This window comes from Agelaius phoeniceus, chromosome 11, assembly GCF_051311805.1.
Source record: "Agelaius phoeniceus isolate bAgePho1 chromosome 11, bAgePho1.hap1, whole genome shotgun sequence".
Classification (NCBI taxonomy): domain Eukaryota; kingdom Metazoa; phylum Chordata; class Aves; order Passeriformes; family Icteridae; genus Agelaius; species Agelaius phoeniceus.
The window spans coordinates 14,282,179-14,298,611 of NC_135275.1; the positions used below are offsets into that span (position 1 = coordinate 14,282,179).

General features: G+C 63.6%; 2 protein-coding genes and 1 pseudogene across 4 annotated transcripts; all 3 read left to right on the forward strand.

The window, feature by feature from the left end:
• The first annotated feature begins 410 nt into the window (after positions 1-410).
• On the forward strand, positions 411-6,284 carry SLC6A8 (solute carrier family 6 member 8). 3 transcript variants are annotated; one of them, XM_077184310.1, is made up of 14 exons: positions 411-748; positions 1,022-1,237; positions 1,589-1,720; positions 2,304-2,577; positions 2,655-2,787; positions 3,035-3,169; positions 3,261-3,364; positions 3,468-3,592; positions 3,672-3,784; positions 3,864-4,001; positions 4,312-4,414; positions 4,503-4,603; positions 4,790-4,960; positions 5,772-6,284. In XM_077184310.1, exons 1-14 carry the CDS (start codon positions 643-645, stop codon positions 5,901-5,903), a joined length of 1,983 nt encoding a protein of 660 aa, XP_077040425.1. In that variant the 5' UTR covers positions 411-642; the 3' UTR covers positions 5,904-6,284. The 3 variants fall into 3 exon arrangements, with proteins under 3 accessions (XP_077040425.1, XP_054496091.1, XP_077040426.1); XM_054640116.2 differs by having other exon boundaries at positions 412-748; positions 1,019-1,237; XM_077184311.1 differs by having other exon boundaries at positions 412-748; positions 1,115-1,237.
• A 147-nt stretch (positions 6,285-6,431) lies between these two features.
• LOC129124920 (epidermal differentiation-specific protein pseudogene) lies at positions 6,432-8,988 on the forward strand (annotated as a pseudogene).
• An 866-nt stretch (positions 8,989-9,854) lies between these two features.
• Positions 9,855-15,915, forward strand: QARS1 (glutaminyl-tRNA synthetase 1). Its single transcript, XM_054639910.2, has 24 exons — positions 9,855-10,036; positions 10,347-10,494; positions 10,567-10,676; positions 10,783-10,858; positions 11,136-11,200; positions 11,408-11,461; positions 11,649-11,706; positions 11,811-11,882; positions 12,050-12,135; positions 12,351-12,437; positions 12,533-12,632; positions 12,752-12,830; positions 12,953-13,061; positions 13,143-13,273; positions 13,400-13,492; positions 13,621-13,758; positions 13,831-13,918; positions 13,996-14,139; positions 14,211-14,315; positions 14,551-14,643; positions 14,919-15,046; positions 15,240-15,306; positions 15,499-15,624; positions 15,727-15,915. The coding sequence occupies exons 1-24, from the start codon at positions 9,890-9,892 to the stop codon at positions 15,775-15,777; spliced, it is 2,355 nt and encodes a 784-aa protein (XP_054495885.2). The 5' UTR covers positions 9,855-9,889; the 3' UTR covers positions 15,778-15,915.
• Positions 15,916-16,433: the final 518 nt, after the last annotated feature.

Below are 16,433 nucleotides of genomic sequence, written 5' to 3' on the forward strand. Positions count from 1 at the left end.
CCCTGTTGTCTCGTGTCCCCTGTGCAAATCCTGCCGCTTTAGTGCCTCGTGTCTTCTCCTGTGCCCTGGTGCTGGTGGGACGAGCCGTGCAAGTCCCGGAGTTCCAGTGCCTGTTGTGCGCTGAAGTGCCTTGTTCCCTGCCTGTCTTGTCACCTGCTGTCCCTAGCGCTCCACTCCCTGGTGTCCCCGGGCGTGCCCTACTGCCTTGTGTCCTTCGTGCCCGGTATCCCCCGTTACCAACGCCGTCCCTCGCTGTCCGTAGTGCCCGGAATCCCGCCGGGTGTGCCTCGTACCCCCGTGCCCCCCGCCTCGCCCCGCGGCCGGTGCCAGTGCGTCGGAACTGCAAGTCCCGTCAAGCCGCGGGCGGGTGGCGCGGCCAATGGGGCTCGGGGGGCGGTGCGGCCGGTCGCTGCCTCCGCCGCCGCCCGGTGCCGCGGCGCAGAGAGCCCCGGAGCGGCCGCGCGGCGCCGGCCCCGCAGCCCGGCTCTGAGCCGCCCGCCCGGCCCGGCCCGCCCCGCCGCGCCCCGCCACCCTCAATGAGGTTCTTCCGACTCACCTTCAAGTGCTTCGTGGATTGCTTCTGAGCCCCCCTCGGCCACGGAGCCGCCCCCGACCCGCCCCCGCTCCCCGGCCCCCCGCGACATGCCCCCCGTCCCCACCGACACGGCCGCCCCGCAGCCGCCCGACGCCCCGCGACGCGACGCCGCCACCGCCACAGCCGCGGCCGCCGCTGCCCCCGCGGGCTCCGGTAAGCGGGGAACGCCGGGGAGGGATGAGCTTGGGGAGGGAGAGAGGGGGGCCCACGGCCACGCGCGACCGCGGCGCGCCCCCTCCCGCCGCCGCGGGGTGAGTCACCGCTCTGCATTGTGACGTCACGCGCCGGCCTGACATCTGACGTCACGCCCCTACGCGCGGAGAGGGGCGCGCGGGGGGGGGAGGTGCTTTCCCCCCCGCCACGGCGCCCCCACGGGCGCGCGTGACGGCGGCGTGGGCATCCCCACAACCCCCGTCTCGGCAGAAGGCCCCGGCGGGGCGGAGGGCACAGAGCCCCCCACGGCGGGCGAGGAGCGAACAGTGACGGCACCACTGGTGCGACCCCCTGGTCCCCCCAAAGAGGCCGCCCCCGAACGGGAGACATGGACCCGGCAGATGGATTTCATCATGTCCTGCGTGGGCTTCGCCGTGGGGCTGGGCAACGTCTGGCGCTTCCCCTACCTGTGCTACAAGAACGGCGGAGGTGAGCCTCGTGCTCGCCCCACGCCGCGGGGGTGCGTCCCGCGGCGCGGGGGGCACCCCCTTCCCGCCCCGGAGTGTGTGCCTGGGGGTCACCCCACGCTGGGTCAGCTCGCCCTGCGCCTTCGAGGGGCTCCCGGGCCAGCCCGCGGTGTTCCGGAGTCACTCACGGGGCGGGGGGTCGCGGGAGCCCCCCACTACCTGCCCGTGCTGACCTACATCGCGGCGAGGGGAGGGCGCGGAGGCGCCTTTGCCATTCGCTGCGTCCGGGCGGGCGGCGCGGGGAAGGGGGGGAATGAAAGGGGGGGCCGGGGGGACGGCGGCGGCTGAGCCGGCCCCCTGCCCCCGGCCCCAGGCGTCTTCCTCATCCCCTACCTGCTCATCGTCTTCGTGGGCGGCATCCCCATCTTCTTCTTGGAGGTGGCTCTGGGACAGTTCATGAAGCAGGGGGGCATCGCCGCCTGGAACATCGCCCCCCTCTTCAAGGGTAACGCCGCGCCCTGCCCGCGCCCTGCCTGCACCCTTTCCGCGGCCCCTGCACCCTGGCCAGGGCCCCCGGCACCCTGTCTGCACCCTGACTGTGCCAGGCTGCACACAGCCTGCTGGGGCTGGCAGCACCCTGCCCACGCCCTGCCTGCTCCCCTGCACCTTGCCCGCGTCCCACTGCCGCCCTTTGCCATGGCCAAGGATGGCAGCTGCCTGCACCTGTGCCCCATGGCACCCTGTGCTGCCCTGCCTGCCTTGCCTGTCCCTGTGGCTCCCTGCCTGCATGCTGCAGGATCCTGGGCAGCTGCTGGATCCCCAGCTCCAGAGGTATCTTGCCGGCTCCCCCCTGGTCCTGTGCCATGCTGCCAGCTGTCCCCACCCTGTCCTGTCCTGCCTGGGGCTGCCAGCTTCCCTGTCCCATTCCCACCAGCTCTCTCCTGTCCTGTCCAGGACTGCCAGCTTTCCCTGTCCTGTCCCTGTCCATTCTCTGTCCTCCCCCATCCCTACAACACCCCATATCCCACTCCATGCTGGCTGCCAGATGCCCACAGGTGCCTGTGGGCTCTGATCCCCCCGTGCCACAGGTTTAGGCCTGGCCTCTATGGTGATCGTCTTCTTCTGCAACTCCTACTACATCATGATCTTGGTGTGGGGGCTCTTTTACCTGGTGCATTCACTGACGGACACCCTGCCCTGGGCCACCTGTGGCCATTCTTGGAACACGGAGCAGTGCACGGAGCTCTTCAACCTGGACCTGTGCCAAAATGTCAGCATTAACGCCACTGCCAGCACTTGGACCTCCAACTTCAGCTGCACCAACATGACCAACAAGCGCTCACCTGTCATTGAGTTTTGGGAGTGAGTGTGGGAAGCAGGAGGGTGTTCTCTGGGGCTAGGAGTGTCATGCTGGTGCTCAGCACAGCCCCACTCTGCAGGAACAAGGTGCTGCGTCTCTCTGGGGGACTCAGCGAGCCAGGGGAGATGAACTGGGAGATGATCCTCTGCTTGCTTACCACCTGGGTCATTGTCTACTTCTGCATCTGGAAGGGTGTCAAGTCGACTGGGAAGGTAATGCTGGCAGGGGGAACATGCATCAGGGCCACTGGCATGAAAGAAGACTGCAACACGTGGCACTGTTGGCTCCTGCCCTCCTGTGCCACAGCCCAAAGGGGTGGGAGGCCTGTGTCCCACATGTGTCCGGGAGGTGCTTCCAGCTGCTGGGGATGTTCCCAAGCTCTGGTCCTGCTGGGACACCTGTGGCACGTGACAGAGAGCCCTGGCCTGGGGGGTCTCATGGCCACCCACTGCTCTTCAGATTGTCTACTTCACGGCACTCTTCCCGTATGTGGTCCTCATCCTCCTGTTGGTCCACGGAGTAACACTGCCTGGCGCTCTGGGTGGCATCATCTACTACCTGAAACCTGACTGGTCCAAGCTGGTTGAGGCACAGGTGAGGGCAGTGGGGAGAGCAGCAGGGAGTTGGGTGCTAGACAACGCCCTGGCACCGCCATCACCCCGTGACATCCTCCCTCACACCCCAGGTCTGGATTGATGCTGGCACCCAGGTGTTCTTCTCCTACGCCATCGGGCTGGGCGCCCTGACCGCACTGGGCAGCTACAACCGCTTCCACAACAACTGCTACAGGTAGGGCTGTACCAGCTGCAGGCAGGCCCCCCAGTGTGCCCCACTGACTCCCTGGTGTGTCCCCCAGTACCCCCGAGCACTTCCTTAGATGCTGTGCCCACAGGGATGCCTACATCCTGGCTGTGATCAACAGCTGCACCAGCTTCTTTGCCGGCTTTGTTGTCTTCTCTGTGCTCGGCTTCATGGCCTCTGAGCAGGGCGTGGACATCTCCAAGGTGGCCGAGTCTGGTAAGTGATGGATGCTGGATGCCAACTGTGTCTTCTGTGTCACCCCTTGAGTGGCATCTCTGACCCCACTCTCCTGCAGGTCCTGGGCTGGCTTTCATCGCGTACCCCAAAGCTGTGACGCTGATGCCCTTGTCCCCGCTGTGGGCCACGCTCTTTTTCATCATGCTTCTCGTGCTGGGGCTGGACAGCCAGGTGCTGTGGCAACCAGGGAGATGGGGAACAGAGAGAGGATGGGTGGCCCGTCCCCACTGAGCTCTGCTTTGTGCCACAGTTTGTCGGTGTGGAGGGTTTCATCACGGGCATCCTGGACTTGTTCCCCCAGCCGGGGGCTGGCTCCCTGCGCCGTGAGCTCACCGCTGCGCTCTGCTGCATCATCTGCTGCCTCATTGACCTCTCCATGGTCACACAGGTGGGGGACACAGCAGGGACACTGCCGGCCAGCCCCACACCGGCCACCTGTACCTGTTCCTGAGGCATCACTCCCCATGATATCCCACTGTGGGGCAGGAGCTCACTGGGGCTGCTGCCCTGGTGTCAGTGGAGCTGCCCATGGCACGGGGGTCTCTGTGGCGTAGGGGTGCTGTGGGAGCAGGGTGCCCATGGCATGCAGGGTGACAATGCCAGGCGTGGTACCGGTGCTGGCAAGGCTATGACTTGCCAGTGTGGTGGCGAGCTGGGCAGCCAGCACAATGCTGGTGACACGGGCACCTTCCTGGCAGGGCGGCATGTACGTATTCCAGCTCTTTGACAACTACTCGGCCAGCGGGATCACGTTGCTGTGGCAGGCTTTCTGGGAGTGCGTGGTCATTGCCTGGGTCTATGGTGAGGCCAGGGGGACACGGGGAGGGGGACACAAGGGAGGACACAAGGTGGGACACAAGTGCCCCAGCTGACGCCCTCCTCCCCATAGGTGCCGACCGCTTCATGGACGATGTGGCCCGTATGATCGGCTACCGGCCCCTGCCCGTCATGAAGTGGTGCTGGGCTGTGGTGACACCGCTGGTCTGCGTGGTGAGCGAGGCCACCGTGGGTGGGGACACGCGTGTGCCCCCGCCCCGCGCTGCGCCGTGGGCACGGAGCGCCCCCCGGCGGCCGCTGCCGGCACACGCGTGTCGCTGCCGTGGGGCGAGCGCGCGGCTCGGGGGCTCGGCGGTGACCGCGTCGGGGTGGGGACCTCACCTCCCTCTCTCCACCCAGGGCGTCTTCGTGTTCCACGTGGTGAACTACAAGCCGCTGACATACAATAAGACATACGTGTACCCGTGGTGGGGGGAAGCCATCGGCTGGGTCCTGGCACTCTCCTCCATGCTCTGCATCCCCTGCACTGTTATCTACAAGCTCCTGCGCTGCAAAGGCTCCTTGCGCGAGGTGAGGGCAGTGCAGCGGGATCACTCCCGCCTCTGTCCCCACCCCATTCTCAGCCATGGTTGTCCCCTTCTTAGTCCTGTCCATGGCCCAGTCCCGGCCCCAGTCAAATTCCACCATCCACATTGCCATCTCAGTCCCTTCCACCACCAGATCCCATCCCTGTCTTTATCACTGTCTGATTCCCATTCAAATCCCACCACTATCCACGTTGCCATCACAGTCCCATCCACAACAAGGTCTCACCCCTGTTTTCATCACTGTCTCATTCCCATCCAAATCATGTGCCTGTCCCCATTGTCTCACTCCCACCCAAATCCCATCCCTGTCCCCATTGCTGTCTATTCCCAATCTTACCTGATTCCCACCGATGCTTACATCACTGTCTCAGTCCTATCCCTATCCCTATTGCAGTCAGATCCTGTGCACGTCCCCATCACTGTCTCCTTTTAATTCCTGTCCTTCTCTCAATCTCATTTAGTCCTTTTCCCATCTTAGACTCGCCCCATCCAAGTCCTCTTCCTGTCTTCATTTCTCTCACTCCTTTCAGATTCCTATCCTCACTGCTGTCTTACTCCCAGCCTCACCCAAACCCCATCCTTACTGACATCACTGTCGTAATCCTGTCAGTCTCAGTCCCATCCCTGTCCCTGTGCAATCTCTCTCCCTTTCTCAATCCCATTTCAATCCCTTTCCTGTCCCAGTCTCACCTCCACCCCCACCCAAATCCCATCCCTTTCCTCTCCCTGTGCATTGCTGGGTCCAGGCAGTCCCAGTGCCGTTGTCTCTGGGCGCTGACGCGATGTCCCCACAGCGCTGGCAGCTCCTGACCACTCCAATCTGGGGCCAACACCACCTGGAGTACCTGACGCCAGAGGCAGAAGCCAAGCTGCTGGCCCCAGAGCCCCCCAAGGAGAAGGCGACGCTCTTCGAGACTGTGATCTGAGCGTGGGGAGGGTCGCGCTGCTCCCGCCCGCCATAGCAATAATGCCAGCACCGCCTCCCACCCACCCACGCTGCCCCGTGCCCCCCGCGCCGCCCCGGCCGCCGGCCTCGCTCAGGGGGAGAACACAGCGAGCTGGGGGGTGCTGGGGGCCACGGAGCCAGGGCAGCCACGGGGCACAGGAGGGGTCCCCGGCGCGGGGGAGCGTGGCAGCCCGGGGGAACGGCAGGGAGGCCGCCGGCTGGGGGAGCGAGTGGGACAGCCCTTCCCTGGCCCCTGCCCGCGGCCCCCATGGCCCCCCACTCACTAACTGCTTCCCGTAGCGTTTGTCTGGTGTAACCCCAACCGCCCCGACATCTGGCAATAAACTGGGAGACCCTGGCAGTCCTGGCACTGCAGGCAGGGGAAGTGGGGCACCAGCAGCGGACAACTGAGGGGTGAGGTGTGGGGTGGCACTGGCCTTTGGGGGAAAGAGGTTTGAAGGGAATAGGGTTCAAGAATTCAGGGATGCCTGGGTTCCTCTCGCCGACTTGTGGGGTACAGGCTGTTGGTGGAGCAATGGGGTCTCCATCCTTCTCCACCACAGGATGTGGGTGCCTGCAGGCTGTACCAAACCCTGGTGGGACCGGGGGTCCCCATGCAGCCAAGGGCTGGCCTTGCTTATCAGCTCCAAGAGGCAGATTTTAGCCCAGAGGCTTTGAGGGTTTTGACTGTCCCCAAGGGGTGGGTCAGGGTCCAGCTGTACCCCACCAGGAGCTTTTCATATCAGCCTTGTGCCTCCCCACTCCATGCACTGTGCCTTGGGAAAAACCCTGGGCTGGTGAGGGCTGTGTGGACAAGTGGATGAGGCAGCTTCTGGGCATGTAGCCAGAAGTCAAAGGCTTAACCTTGCCCCAGAAGCTGTGAGCTGCCTGAGCCCTGTTTCAGCAGGGTGCCAGCTAGCGAGTGCACGTGCCCTGTGCCCCACAGCAGTAGCTCCTGGGGAGGCCAGCTCCAATTCATGCCATGGCAACCTTCATGGAGCCCGGAGGAAACCACCAGCATGCTGGAGTGGCAGCTTGGAGTGGCTGTGTGCCAAAGCCTCGGTTAGATGTCAGTGTCCTGCTGTGCCCAGCATCCCACCCCAGCAGTGCCTTGGGCACCCCACGAAGCGACAAGGGGGAAGAAGTGTTCCCATCTGCCCCAGCCATCCTCAGAGACTGGGCTGGAGCAGTGCCACCATGCCAGGTGTCCATATCCAATTGCTGGGATAACCAGGGTTCAGAGGCTCTTGTTTTGGGGCGCCGGCTTGCCCCACCACGATGCCCTCTCACCCTGGTGGGGTGAGCCAGCAGTTCCTGCCCCACCGGCGATGCACACTGTAATTAGCGCAGGCAGGGCGGAAGCATCACTGATAATTGGCGGTGACTCTTTAGCAGGAGCCTCACGTGCCTGGGGCACGGCAGGACTTTCCGGCAGGGCTGGTCTGTGGGACCGGCTGGCATCCCGGTGTGCGGGGCCTGGCTGACTCCCCAGCACCAAGTGGGGACAAGGGTTGGGCTCAGGGTGCGGGGGCGAGCACTGTCATCGCCTTCGCTTCGTGCCACAGCACGCCCTGGTCCCACCATCCCTTCCTAAAAGGCACAGCTGCAGGGTGCTGCCAGCACAGACGGTGAGAGCACGGGGCCCAGGCAGCAGGTGGGCAAAGGAAAGGCAGAAGACAAGAGTTAAAGGGGTGCCAAGGTTTGCCTTTGCTTGCTGGGCTTTCCTCAGGGGTCTCCTGTAGCACCCCGTGAGCCCATAGGAGGGGACGTGGCCCCTGTTGTGCCCTGGCAGGGGCAGGCACCCACAGCGCCATGAACCGGATCACAGTGTACGAGCACGCCAACTTCGAGGGGCTGAGCCGAGAGTTCACCTGCGACGTGCCTGACCTGCACGAGCTGGATTTTGGGAACTGCATCGCCTCCCTGAAGGTGGAAGGGCAGCCATGGATTGCCTACACGGACCCCAAATACGAGGGGGAGCCGTATGCCTTCGAGGAGGGCGAGTACCCCTCTGTGGATCGGCCCAACAGCTTCTCGGCACTGCGCCTCGTGCACCACGACCTGGGGGACCCCCAGATCACCCTCTACGAGCACCCCAACTTCCAAGGTGCCTGCAAGGTGGTGACAGAGGAGACCAACTTGGCGTATGGGTACTTCAACGACCGGGTGGCCTCCCACACAGTGCAGCGAGGGGTCTGGCTGCTCTACCAGCACCCCGGCCGGGGCGGCTGGCACTGCCTGGCGTGGCCCGGTGAGCACCTCGCCGACTACAAACTGGAGCTGAACTTTCAGTCTCGGCTGTCCCACCTGCGCCCGCTACGTCCTGGGCGGCCCCTGGTCTTAGCACGTCTCCTCTGGGAACAGAAGCGGGTGGAGGAGGAGCGGGAGGTGCTGGTGGATGAGATTGAGGGGGTGAACGAGACCGAGTCAGAGCAGGCACTGGCGGCCAGCAGCAGCCGGGAGTACGGCACCACACTCTGGCAGAGCTTCCACTTCAGCAATGCCACCAGCCTCAAAGCCGGGCTCTCCTTCACGCTTACCGTGGAAGCCTCCAACATCTTCACGGTGCAGAAAGGGCGCAGCGAAAGCAGCACTCGCCGGCAGCGCGTGGAGGTGCAGCTGCCGGCCAAGATCCCCCCGCGCACAGCGCTCAGCATCCAAGTGCTTCGGAAGGAGGTGACGCTCTCCGTGCCGGTGCTGCTCACCATCACCCAGAACGAGAGCGTGCGCACGGAGATGGGCGAATACCGCAGCGTCTCAGGTACCAATGTCAGTGCCCGCTATAGCTTAAAGCCACTGCCAGCTACGGGCAGGGAGCAGGCGGCCACCAAGGGGACAGACACAGTGCCTGGCACCAGGATGGAACTATAGCTCTGTGCCAGTGCTCAGCCATGGCTGTTCCCTCCGTGGTGTGGGACTCACTGTGACACCAGCGTTGACTCCAGCACCCACCCATGGAGGAGCCAGAACCTGCCTTGTCTGGTTGTGTCTGGTGGCTCTGGCTGGCAGGACCTGCTAGTGCCTCCTCCCACCTCGTATTTCCAATAAACCCCCTTCCACAACCACTCGAGTCTGCCGCTACTCGGGCTGAGGTGGGAGTAGGATGGATGAGACACTGAGCTAGGGGGGCACTGAGCTAAGAGGAGACACCAAGCTGGGAGGTGGATATCGGGTTGGGGCAGTGACTCCCGGGCTGAGGCAGAAAACGTGGGGTTGTGGAGGACACCCGGGGGCACCGGGCCGGAAGAGCTGGAGTATACCAGGCTGGGGAAGCTGGCGGGGCAAAGGGAGAGCTGAGGACATCAGACTGGACAAGACATCAGATGGGGCGGGGGGTGGGGCAGGAGGACACTGGGCTGAGGCAGCCAAAGTTCCACCGGTCTAGGGAAGCCTGGGACATTGGGATGAGGGGTGTACTAGGGCAGCGAGGGGGACAGGGGAGATGGGAAGAGGGCGGACACTAGGTTGGCAGGGCCAAACGACCACGCACAATCCGGGGGAGCCGGGGACGCCGAGCCGGCCTAGCCCTGCATACACCGTGCTGAAGCCGCCACCGCGACGCGCTCTCCACCCCAGGACCTTGGGCACGTGTATCCCCAGGGGCTCGCCGCACGGCCCGTGCCCGTCGGGGCAGACAGAGACGCACAGGGCACACTGGAGGTGCGGGCATCAGCCCCGGAGCGCGGGGGCGCCGGGCGGGATCGGAGCCCGCCCCGCCCGGGGCCCGCCTCCAGCCCCGCCCGGGGCCCGCCTCCAGCCCCGCCCGGGGCCCGCCTCCAGCCCCGCCCCCCACGTGGTCGCCGCCGCCGGTCTCTTTAAATGATGCAACAGCCCGCGCGCTGAGCCCGCCTCCCGCGCGCCCATTGGCCCGGTCCGCGCCGAATCCCCGCCTGCCATTGGCCGGCACTGAGCGCTCTCACTGCCGGTTGGCTGGGCACGGCCCCGCCCCCGGACGGAGGCGGCAGCATGGCGGCGGCGGCGGCAGCGATGGCGGCGGAGGAAGTGGAGGAGGCGCTGGGGCTGTTCACGGGCATCGGCCTCAGCGAGGCCAAGGCGCGGGAGACGCTGCGCAACGGGGCACTCAGTGCGCTGCTGCGCCGGGCTGTGCTGCAGGTGCGTCCGCCGCGGGCCTGCACCCTGGTCCCCGGTCCTCGATCTCCAGTATCCCGTCACCCCGATGTCACCTGGGGACCCGGCCACCCTGGAAACTCGGTACCCCGGTATCGGTGTGACTCGGTAACCCGATCTCCGGTGTCACCTGGGTACATTGGCACCGTGGTCCCGCTGTCACCCCCTGGACCCCAGCCTTGCCGGGATCCCCCAGCCTCCCGGCCCTTGGCACTACCCTGTCCCGCTCTGTCCCCCGGTGCCGCCGGTTCGCCGGGCCTCGGTCCTGTCCTGATGCTCTCCGGGGTGGTGACAGGCTCGGAGCGCGCTGGGCCCGGCGCTGGACAAGGCCACCGGGACACTTCTGTACAACGCGGCCGCCCGCCTCAAGGACCCGAAACACCTCGGCTTCCTCGTCGGCTACATCGCTCGCAAGGAGATCCTCACCGACCTGCAGCTCAGCGGTACCGTGCGGCCCTGTCCCCGCCCGGTCCCGGCCCCGCGGGCACCGTTCTTCATCCCTGCTCTGTCCCCAGCTGCCCTGGAGTACGTGAGGAGCCACCCCTTGGAGCCCCTGGACGTGGCAGACTTTGAGCGGGCTTGCGGTTTGGGGGTCTGCATCACCCCCGAGCAGATCGAGGAGGCGGTGAGTGGGGCTGGGACCCTGTGGAGACAGCACAGGGGACATTGGACTGGCTCCTGCTGTGCTCCTGCCTGCCTTGCTCACCCTGGAATCCCTGTGCTGCTCCCAGGTGGAGGCTGTGATCAACAAGCACCGAGCAGAGCTGCTGGTAGAGCGCTACCACTTCAACATGGGGCTGCTGATGGGTGAGTGGTGACACCGGGGCAGCCCCTGCCTGGTGCTGGTGGCTGTCACGTCCCTGTGCCTGACTGCCAGTGCCACTGTGCTCCCCTGAATCCCAAGAGCCAGCCCTTTGCCATGGGGAGATGTCATCCTGCCAGATCCCACACACAGGCAGGGCCGTAGTGCCCAGCAACAGGGACAGCCCTGGGGCAAAGGGTGTGGCATTCTGCATCAGCTCCCTGGCTGAAGCTCCCCCGGGCTTGAGCACTGCCCCTTGCCCACGAGGTGCCCTGTCTGCAGGGGAGGCACGGAGCCAGCTGCGGTGGGCAGACGGGAAGACCATCAAGAACGAGGTGGACCTGCAGGTGGGTGTGAGGTTACTGTGTCAGGTGCTGCTGTGGTCCCCTGGGTGTGCTGTGACCTGTCAGCCAGTCCCCTAGAGGGCCCAGCCCTGGGGACAGCCTGCCCCACCTAGATGCAGGCAGGGTGAGTGGAGTGATGACTGGACAGGACACTAGGACACACCTAGTCCAGGAGCCTTTTTGACTCCTGACTGTGTCACTCTTCTCCAGGTGCTGCATTTGCTTGGGCCAAAGACAGAAGCTGATCTGGAAAAGAAACCAAAGGTAAGGAGAAGGGGAGGCTGCAGACTTGAATGGTATTTTCTTGCCAAGTGTCCCGTCAGGATCCCAAATAGCTGCTCTGCCACCATAGGTACAGGTCTAGAGGGAGCTCTGGGGCCAGCAAGCTGGGCCATGAGGGGAAGGTATGTGCTGCAGCTGGGCATTCAGCATGCTGTGCTGGTCTCTGCAGGTGGCAAAGGCCCGTCTGGCTCCAGTAGAGAAACAGAAGGTGGCTGTGGTGGAGAATGGTAAGAGACTATCCTCTTCCCCAATCCTTTAGTTCCTGCTGGACCTGCTTCTGAGCTGGGCCCTGGGAGCTGTGGTCAGGGAGCTCAGCCCCATCTCCCTGCAGGTGACATGGGCACAGAGACAAAGTCACTGCTGGAGCAGCTGCGAGGAGAAGCCCTGAAGTTCCACAAGCCAGGTGAGTGCGAGGTGCCGCTGCCATATGTGGGGCCACTCCACTGGCTCTGCCTGGTCCCAGCTCTCCGTGCTGCAGAGAACTGGACAGGTCCTGTGTCCTTCCCCCCTGGCTGCTGGGCTTGGCAAGGTTAGGGCACTGCTGCAGCCCTGAGTATCCTCTGTCTGCAGGAGAGAACTACAAGACTGAGGGCTACGTGGTGACACCCAACACTATGGCCCTGCTGAAGCAGCACCTGGCAATCACGGGTGGGCAGGTGAGGCCGTATCCCACAGCCCAGCAGTTCCACGTGACAGTGACACAGCTGGGGTGGGTGGGGAACACACAGCTCACAGGGGGCACAGCAGAGGCAGCACCCACACAGCACAGGGTGCTCTGCACGATTGCCGGGGGCTCATGTCAGTGTCACTGCTGTCAGGGAAGGTAAAGATCTCCTGCTGAAGGAGAGAGGTGTCCCCTTTGCCTCTTCAGGTACGGACACGCTTCCCTCCTGAGCCTAACGGGATCCTGCACATTGGCCATGCCAAGGCCATCAACTTCAACTTTGGTTATGCCAAGGTAAAAAGCACCAAGCCACCCTGGCCCCTGCCTTTCCCTGCTGCTTGGCTGCTGGTCCCTTAGGGAGCAAGTGCTCACTGTCTCTTCATCCCCAGGCCAATGGTGGCGTGTGCTTCTTGCGCTATGATGACACCAACCCCGAGAAGGAGGAGGAGAAATACTTCACAGCCATCCGGGAGATGGTGGAGTGGCTGGGTATGGCTCAGGGCAGGGAGGGCAGGTCAAGCTAGGTGCCAGGGACACCCCTGCATTCAGGTCTTGCTGCTGGACCTTTGGGGCTCCTCCAACCTGTTCCATTTCACCCATCCCCACAGGCTACCAGCCTTATGCAGTGACACATGCGTCGGATTACTTTGACCAGCTCTACACCTGGGCCCTGGAGCTCATCCGCAGGTGAGCATGTGGGGCAGTAGGAATGTGCTGGGCTGGTGGTGTTATCCTGCACCGTGGTCAGGGCTCCCCCTTGCCCAGGAGAAGGGTCACTCAAGTCTGGTGATGGTATTTCCTCTCCGTAGGGGTCAGGCATATGTCTGCCATCAAAAGGTTGAGGAGATCAAGGGCCACAACCCACCACCCTCGCCGTGGCGGGACCGGCCTGTGGAGGAGTCACTCCTTCTCTTTGAGGTACTCCTAGCTGGGGCAGGTGCTGTGTGCCTGTGGGCTCTGGATCTGTGGCTCAGCTGACAGCTTCCCCTGTCTCCACAGGACATGAGAAAGGGGAAGTTTGGGGAGGGGGAAGCCACACTGAGGATGAAGCTGGTGATGGAGGATGGGAAGATGGATCCCGTTGCCTACCGTGTCAAGTTCACTCCACACCACCGCACTGGGGACAAGTGGTAGGGAGGGCCTGGCATGTCCTGGCACATGTGGTGGGGCTGGATCTGGATCTCCTGGTAGTGAGGAGGTATCAGGAGTAGAGCAGCACCATGTTCTGCCCCAAGCTGACTCCATTTGCCTTGCAGGTGCATCTACCCCACATACGACTACACACACTGCCTCTGCGACTCCATCGAGAACATCACGCACTCCCTCTGCACCAAGGAGTTCCAGGCCAGGTGAGCACCATGCATGGCATGGCCCAGGGCTGAGCTAGACCTGGGAGCAGCACCTGGTGGCTGCCAGAGTGCTGGGGGACAGTGTGTCCATGCGGCTGAGCTGGGCTGTGCCTGTACCTCCCTTGCAGGCGCTCCTCCTACTTCTGGCTGTGCAATGCTCTGGATGTTTACTGCCCTGTGCAGTGGGAATATGGGCGCCTGAACCTGCTCTACACCGTGGTCTCCAAGAGAAAGATCATCCGCCTGGTGGAGACAGGTGCTGTGAGGTAGGAGCAGGGCCAGCTGCCATGATGGGGCTCACCCACAGCATGCCTGGTGTCACACTGGTGTTTCCTCAGGGACTGGGATGACCCACGTCTCTTCACGCTGACAGCCCTGCGCCGGCGAGGCTTCCCTCCTGAGGCCATCAACAACTTCTGTGCACGGGTAGGCTTTGGGTGGGGTGGGACAGGGCAAATTGCTGCATCCCCTGGCCAGCATGGTCACAGCACACTGTTCCTCAGGTTGGTGTGACAGTGGCCCAGGCGACAATGGAGCCACATCTGCTGGAGGCTTGTGCCCGGGAGGTGCTGAATGAACAGGCCCCCCGTGCCATGGCTGTCCTGGAGCCCCTCAAGGTCACCATCACCAACTTCCCTGCTCCAAAGGTGAGACTGCCGTGGGCTGTTGTGGGAGTGGGGTTCCTTGAGATCAGCATTCAAGCCCTCTTTCTCCCCAGGCACTGGAGGTCCTTGTGCCCAACTTTCCAGCCGATGAGAGCCGTGGTTTTCACAAAGTGCCCTTCCACCAGACAGTCTACATTGAGGAGACAGACTTCAGGGAGGTAAGCCACGCCCACTGGGCTATACGACCCTCACTCCTGGAGCTATTCCTTGTGCAGCAGGAGCCTGGCAGCCCTGGAAGTGGTGTTCGTGCTGCACACAGAGGTCATTGGTGGGTGTTGAGCACCTGACTGTGACTCCCAAATGGGCCAGCAGCTCTGATGGGCTCTAGACATGCTAGAGGGGGACCTGCTGCCCATGCTGGGACACCTCATGCAGCCGTGAACTCTCTTACAGGAGGCAGACAAGGGCTACAAGCGCCTGGCCCCTGGGCAGCCGGTGGGGCTGCGCCACACTGGCTACATCATCACTGTCCAGAATGTCATCAAGGTGCGTGGCTGTGGGCACTGGTGACATGAGGCTGGGCTGTGGAATGTCAGGACATGACCATGCCCCAGCAGGGAAGAACAGCTATGGTCATGTCATGCTGGCTGCTCTGGACATAGGGAGGGCTCAGGCTGCCTGTGTGGCTGCTGTCTGCCTGTCCTGTCCCTCACAGAGGGGAACAAGGTGTCCCCAAGCTGTGGGGCTGGGGGCTCAGCCCTGGGCCTGCCATATGGGATAAGACTGCTGCCTGACAGCTTAGCTTGTCTCCTCTCCCTCAGGACGTCAGTGGGCGTGTCATTGAGCTGGAGGTGACCTGCACCAAGTCAGATGTGGCAGAAAAGCCCAAGGCTTTCATCCACTGGGTGTCAGTGCCACTGGCCTGTGAAGTGCGGCTCTACGAACGGCTGTGAGTATCCCACTGCCAGCCAAGGCCAGCACAAACTCAGCAGTGCTGGAGCAGCAGCACAGCTGTACAGCAGCAGGCCCTGCTGGGGTCTGCCCCAGACCTTTAGTGGGGAAGATGATGCTCGGGGGTCCCATGAGTGGGACCCTGTTCCCTCATTTGGCAGCTTTGGGATAAGACTCTTATCTCATGGCAGGTTTTTGCACAAAAATCCTGAGGACCCATCAGAGGTACCTGGTGGCTTTCTGAGTGACCTCAACCCTGTGAGTAGTGGCAGCAGCTGGGGTTATGGGCCCGGGGGAGAAGTGGGGACCTCCTGCACCCACTTCCATGAACACCCTACCCCGCTTGGGGCAGGGCCTTACTGTGTCTCAAGGGGAAGAGGAGCTGGGGTGAGCTGGGCTGTGCAGAGGACAGAAGGGTAGGGCTGCTGGCTGAGCTGTCCCCCCTGCCAGGACTCCCTGCGTGTGGTGCACAATGCCCTGGTCGACAGCTCTGTCCGCTCCGCTCGGCCCTTTGACAAGTTCCAGTTTGAACGCCTGGGCTACTTCTCTGTGGATCCCGACAGTGAGGAGGGGAAGGTGAGCCCTGTGGCCTGGGGGCAGTGAGGCAGCCTGCACACACGTGTGCAAGTACCCCCTGCCCGCCATGGGGCTCTGAGCAGACCCTCTGTTTCTCCCCAGATGGTGTTCAACCGCACAGTGACGCTCAAGGAGGACCCTGGCAAGGCCTGAGGGATCTGCTGCTGCTACACCACCGTGGTGCTGCTTCCTTGGGGGTCCTTGCATACCCCCAGTGCCACCGTGCCTTGGTGCAGTCCCCTGGGGTGCCCCACAGCATCACCTCAATAAACAGAGATCCCAGCCCTGTCACTGCACTGTCACTGCCTCCTGTTCTCCTGCTCAGTCTTAGCGTGCTGGGGTGGGGGTGGTCTCCTGTTTGTCCCCCTGATGGGCTTTGGCAGGGTGTGTGTGTGGGGTGTCTCCCTTGTTCTGGGGGCACAGAGTCTGCTCCTATCTGCTGTGTAGCACTGATGTGACCCCCACGGGAGCTGCAGCTGCCCCAGCCAGCACCATAAGGTTGGCCTGGGGTCAAGGGTGTTGAGGTGGAAGGGAGAGGTGTCTCCGGGAGGTGCAGGCAGGCTGGGCGGGTGCAGGGGCTGTGCAGCAGGGCACAGGGGCTGCAGGCGGGGTGTGCACACTGTGTACAAACACCGCCGGAGCGCCCTCCCCCCTTAAGGTGGACTCGAGCGGGGTGCTCCCTGCTCGGCCCCGGGCTGGAGTCAGGGCGGTGTCCCCGCGGAACTGGCATGAGCCCCGTGCCCTGAGCCCCGTGTCTGTGCCCCTGCAGGTGAAGCAAATGCAGGGAGACCCTGCCCAGCCCCACGGGC

Bases quoted from the DNA above. Each gene is read 5' to 3' on its own strand.
- SLC6A8 (XM_054640116.2), top strand. From the start codon at position 643: ATGCCCCCCGTCCCCACCGACACGGCCGCCCCGCAGCCGCCCGACGCC. The intron at 2,788-3,034 runs GTAATGCTGGCA...ACTGCTCTTCAG, and splicing joins GTGTCAAGTCGACTGGGAAG to ATTGTCTACTTCACGGCACT. The intron at 4,604-4,789 runs GTGAGCGAGGCC...CTCTCCACCCAG, and splicing joins TGACACCGCTGGTCTGCGTG to GGCGTCTTCGTGTTCCACGT.
- QARS1 (XM_054639910.2), top strand. From the start codon at position 9,890: ATGGCGGCGGCGGCGGCAGCGATGGCGGCGGAGGAAGTGGAGGAGGCG. The intron at 10,677-10,782 runs GTGAGTGGGGCT...TGCTGCTCCCAG, and splicing joins CCGAGCAGATCGAGGAGGCG to GTGGAGGCTGTGATCAACAA. The intron at 11,462-11,648 runs GTAAGGAGAAGG...TGGTCTCTGCAG, and splicing joins ATCTGGAAAAGAAACCAAAG to GTGGCAAAGGCCCGTCTGGC.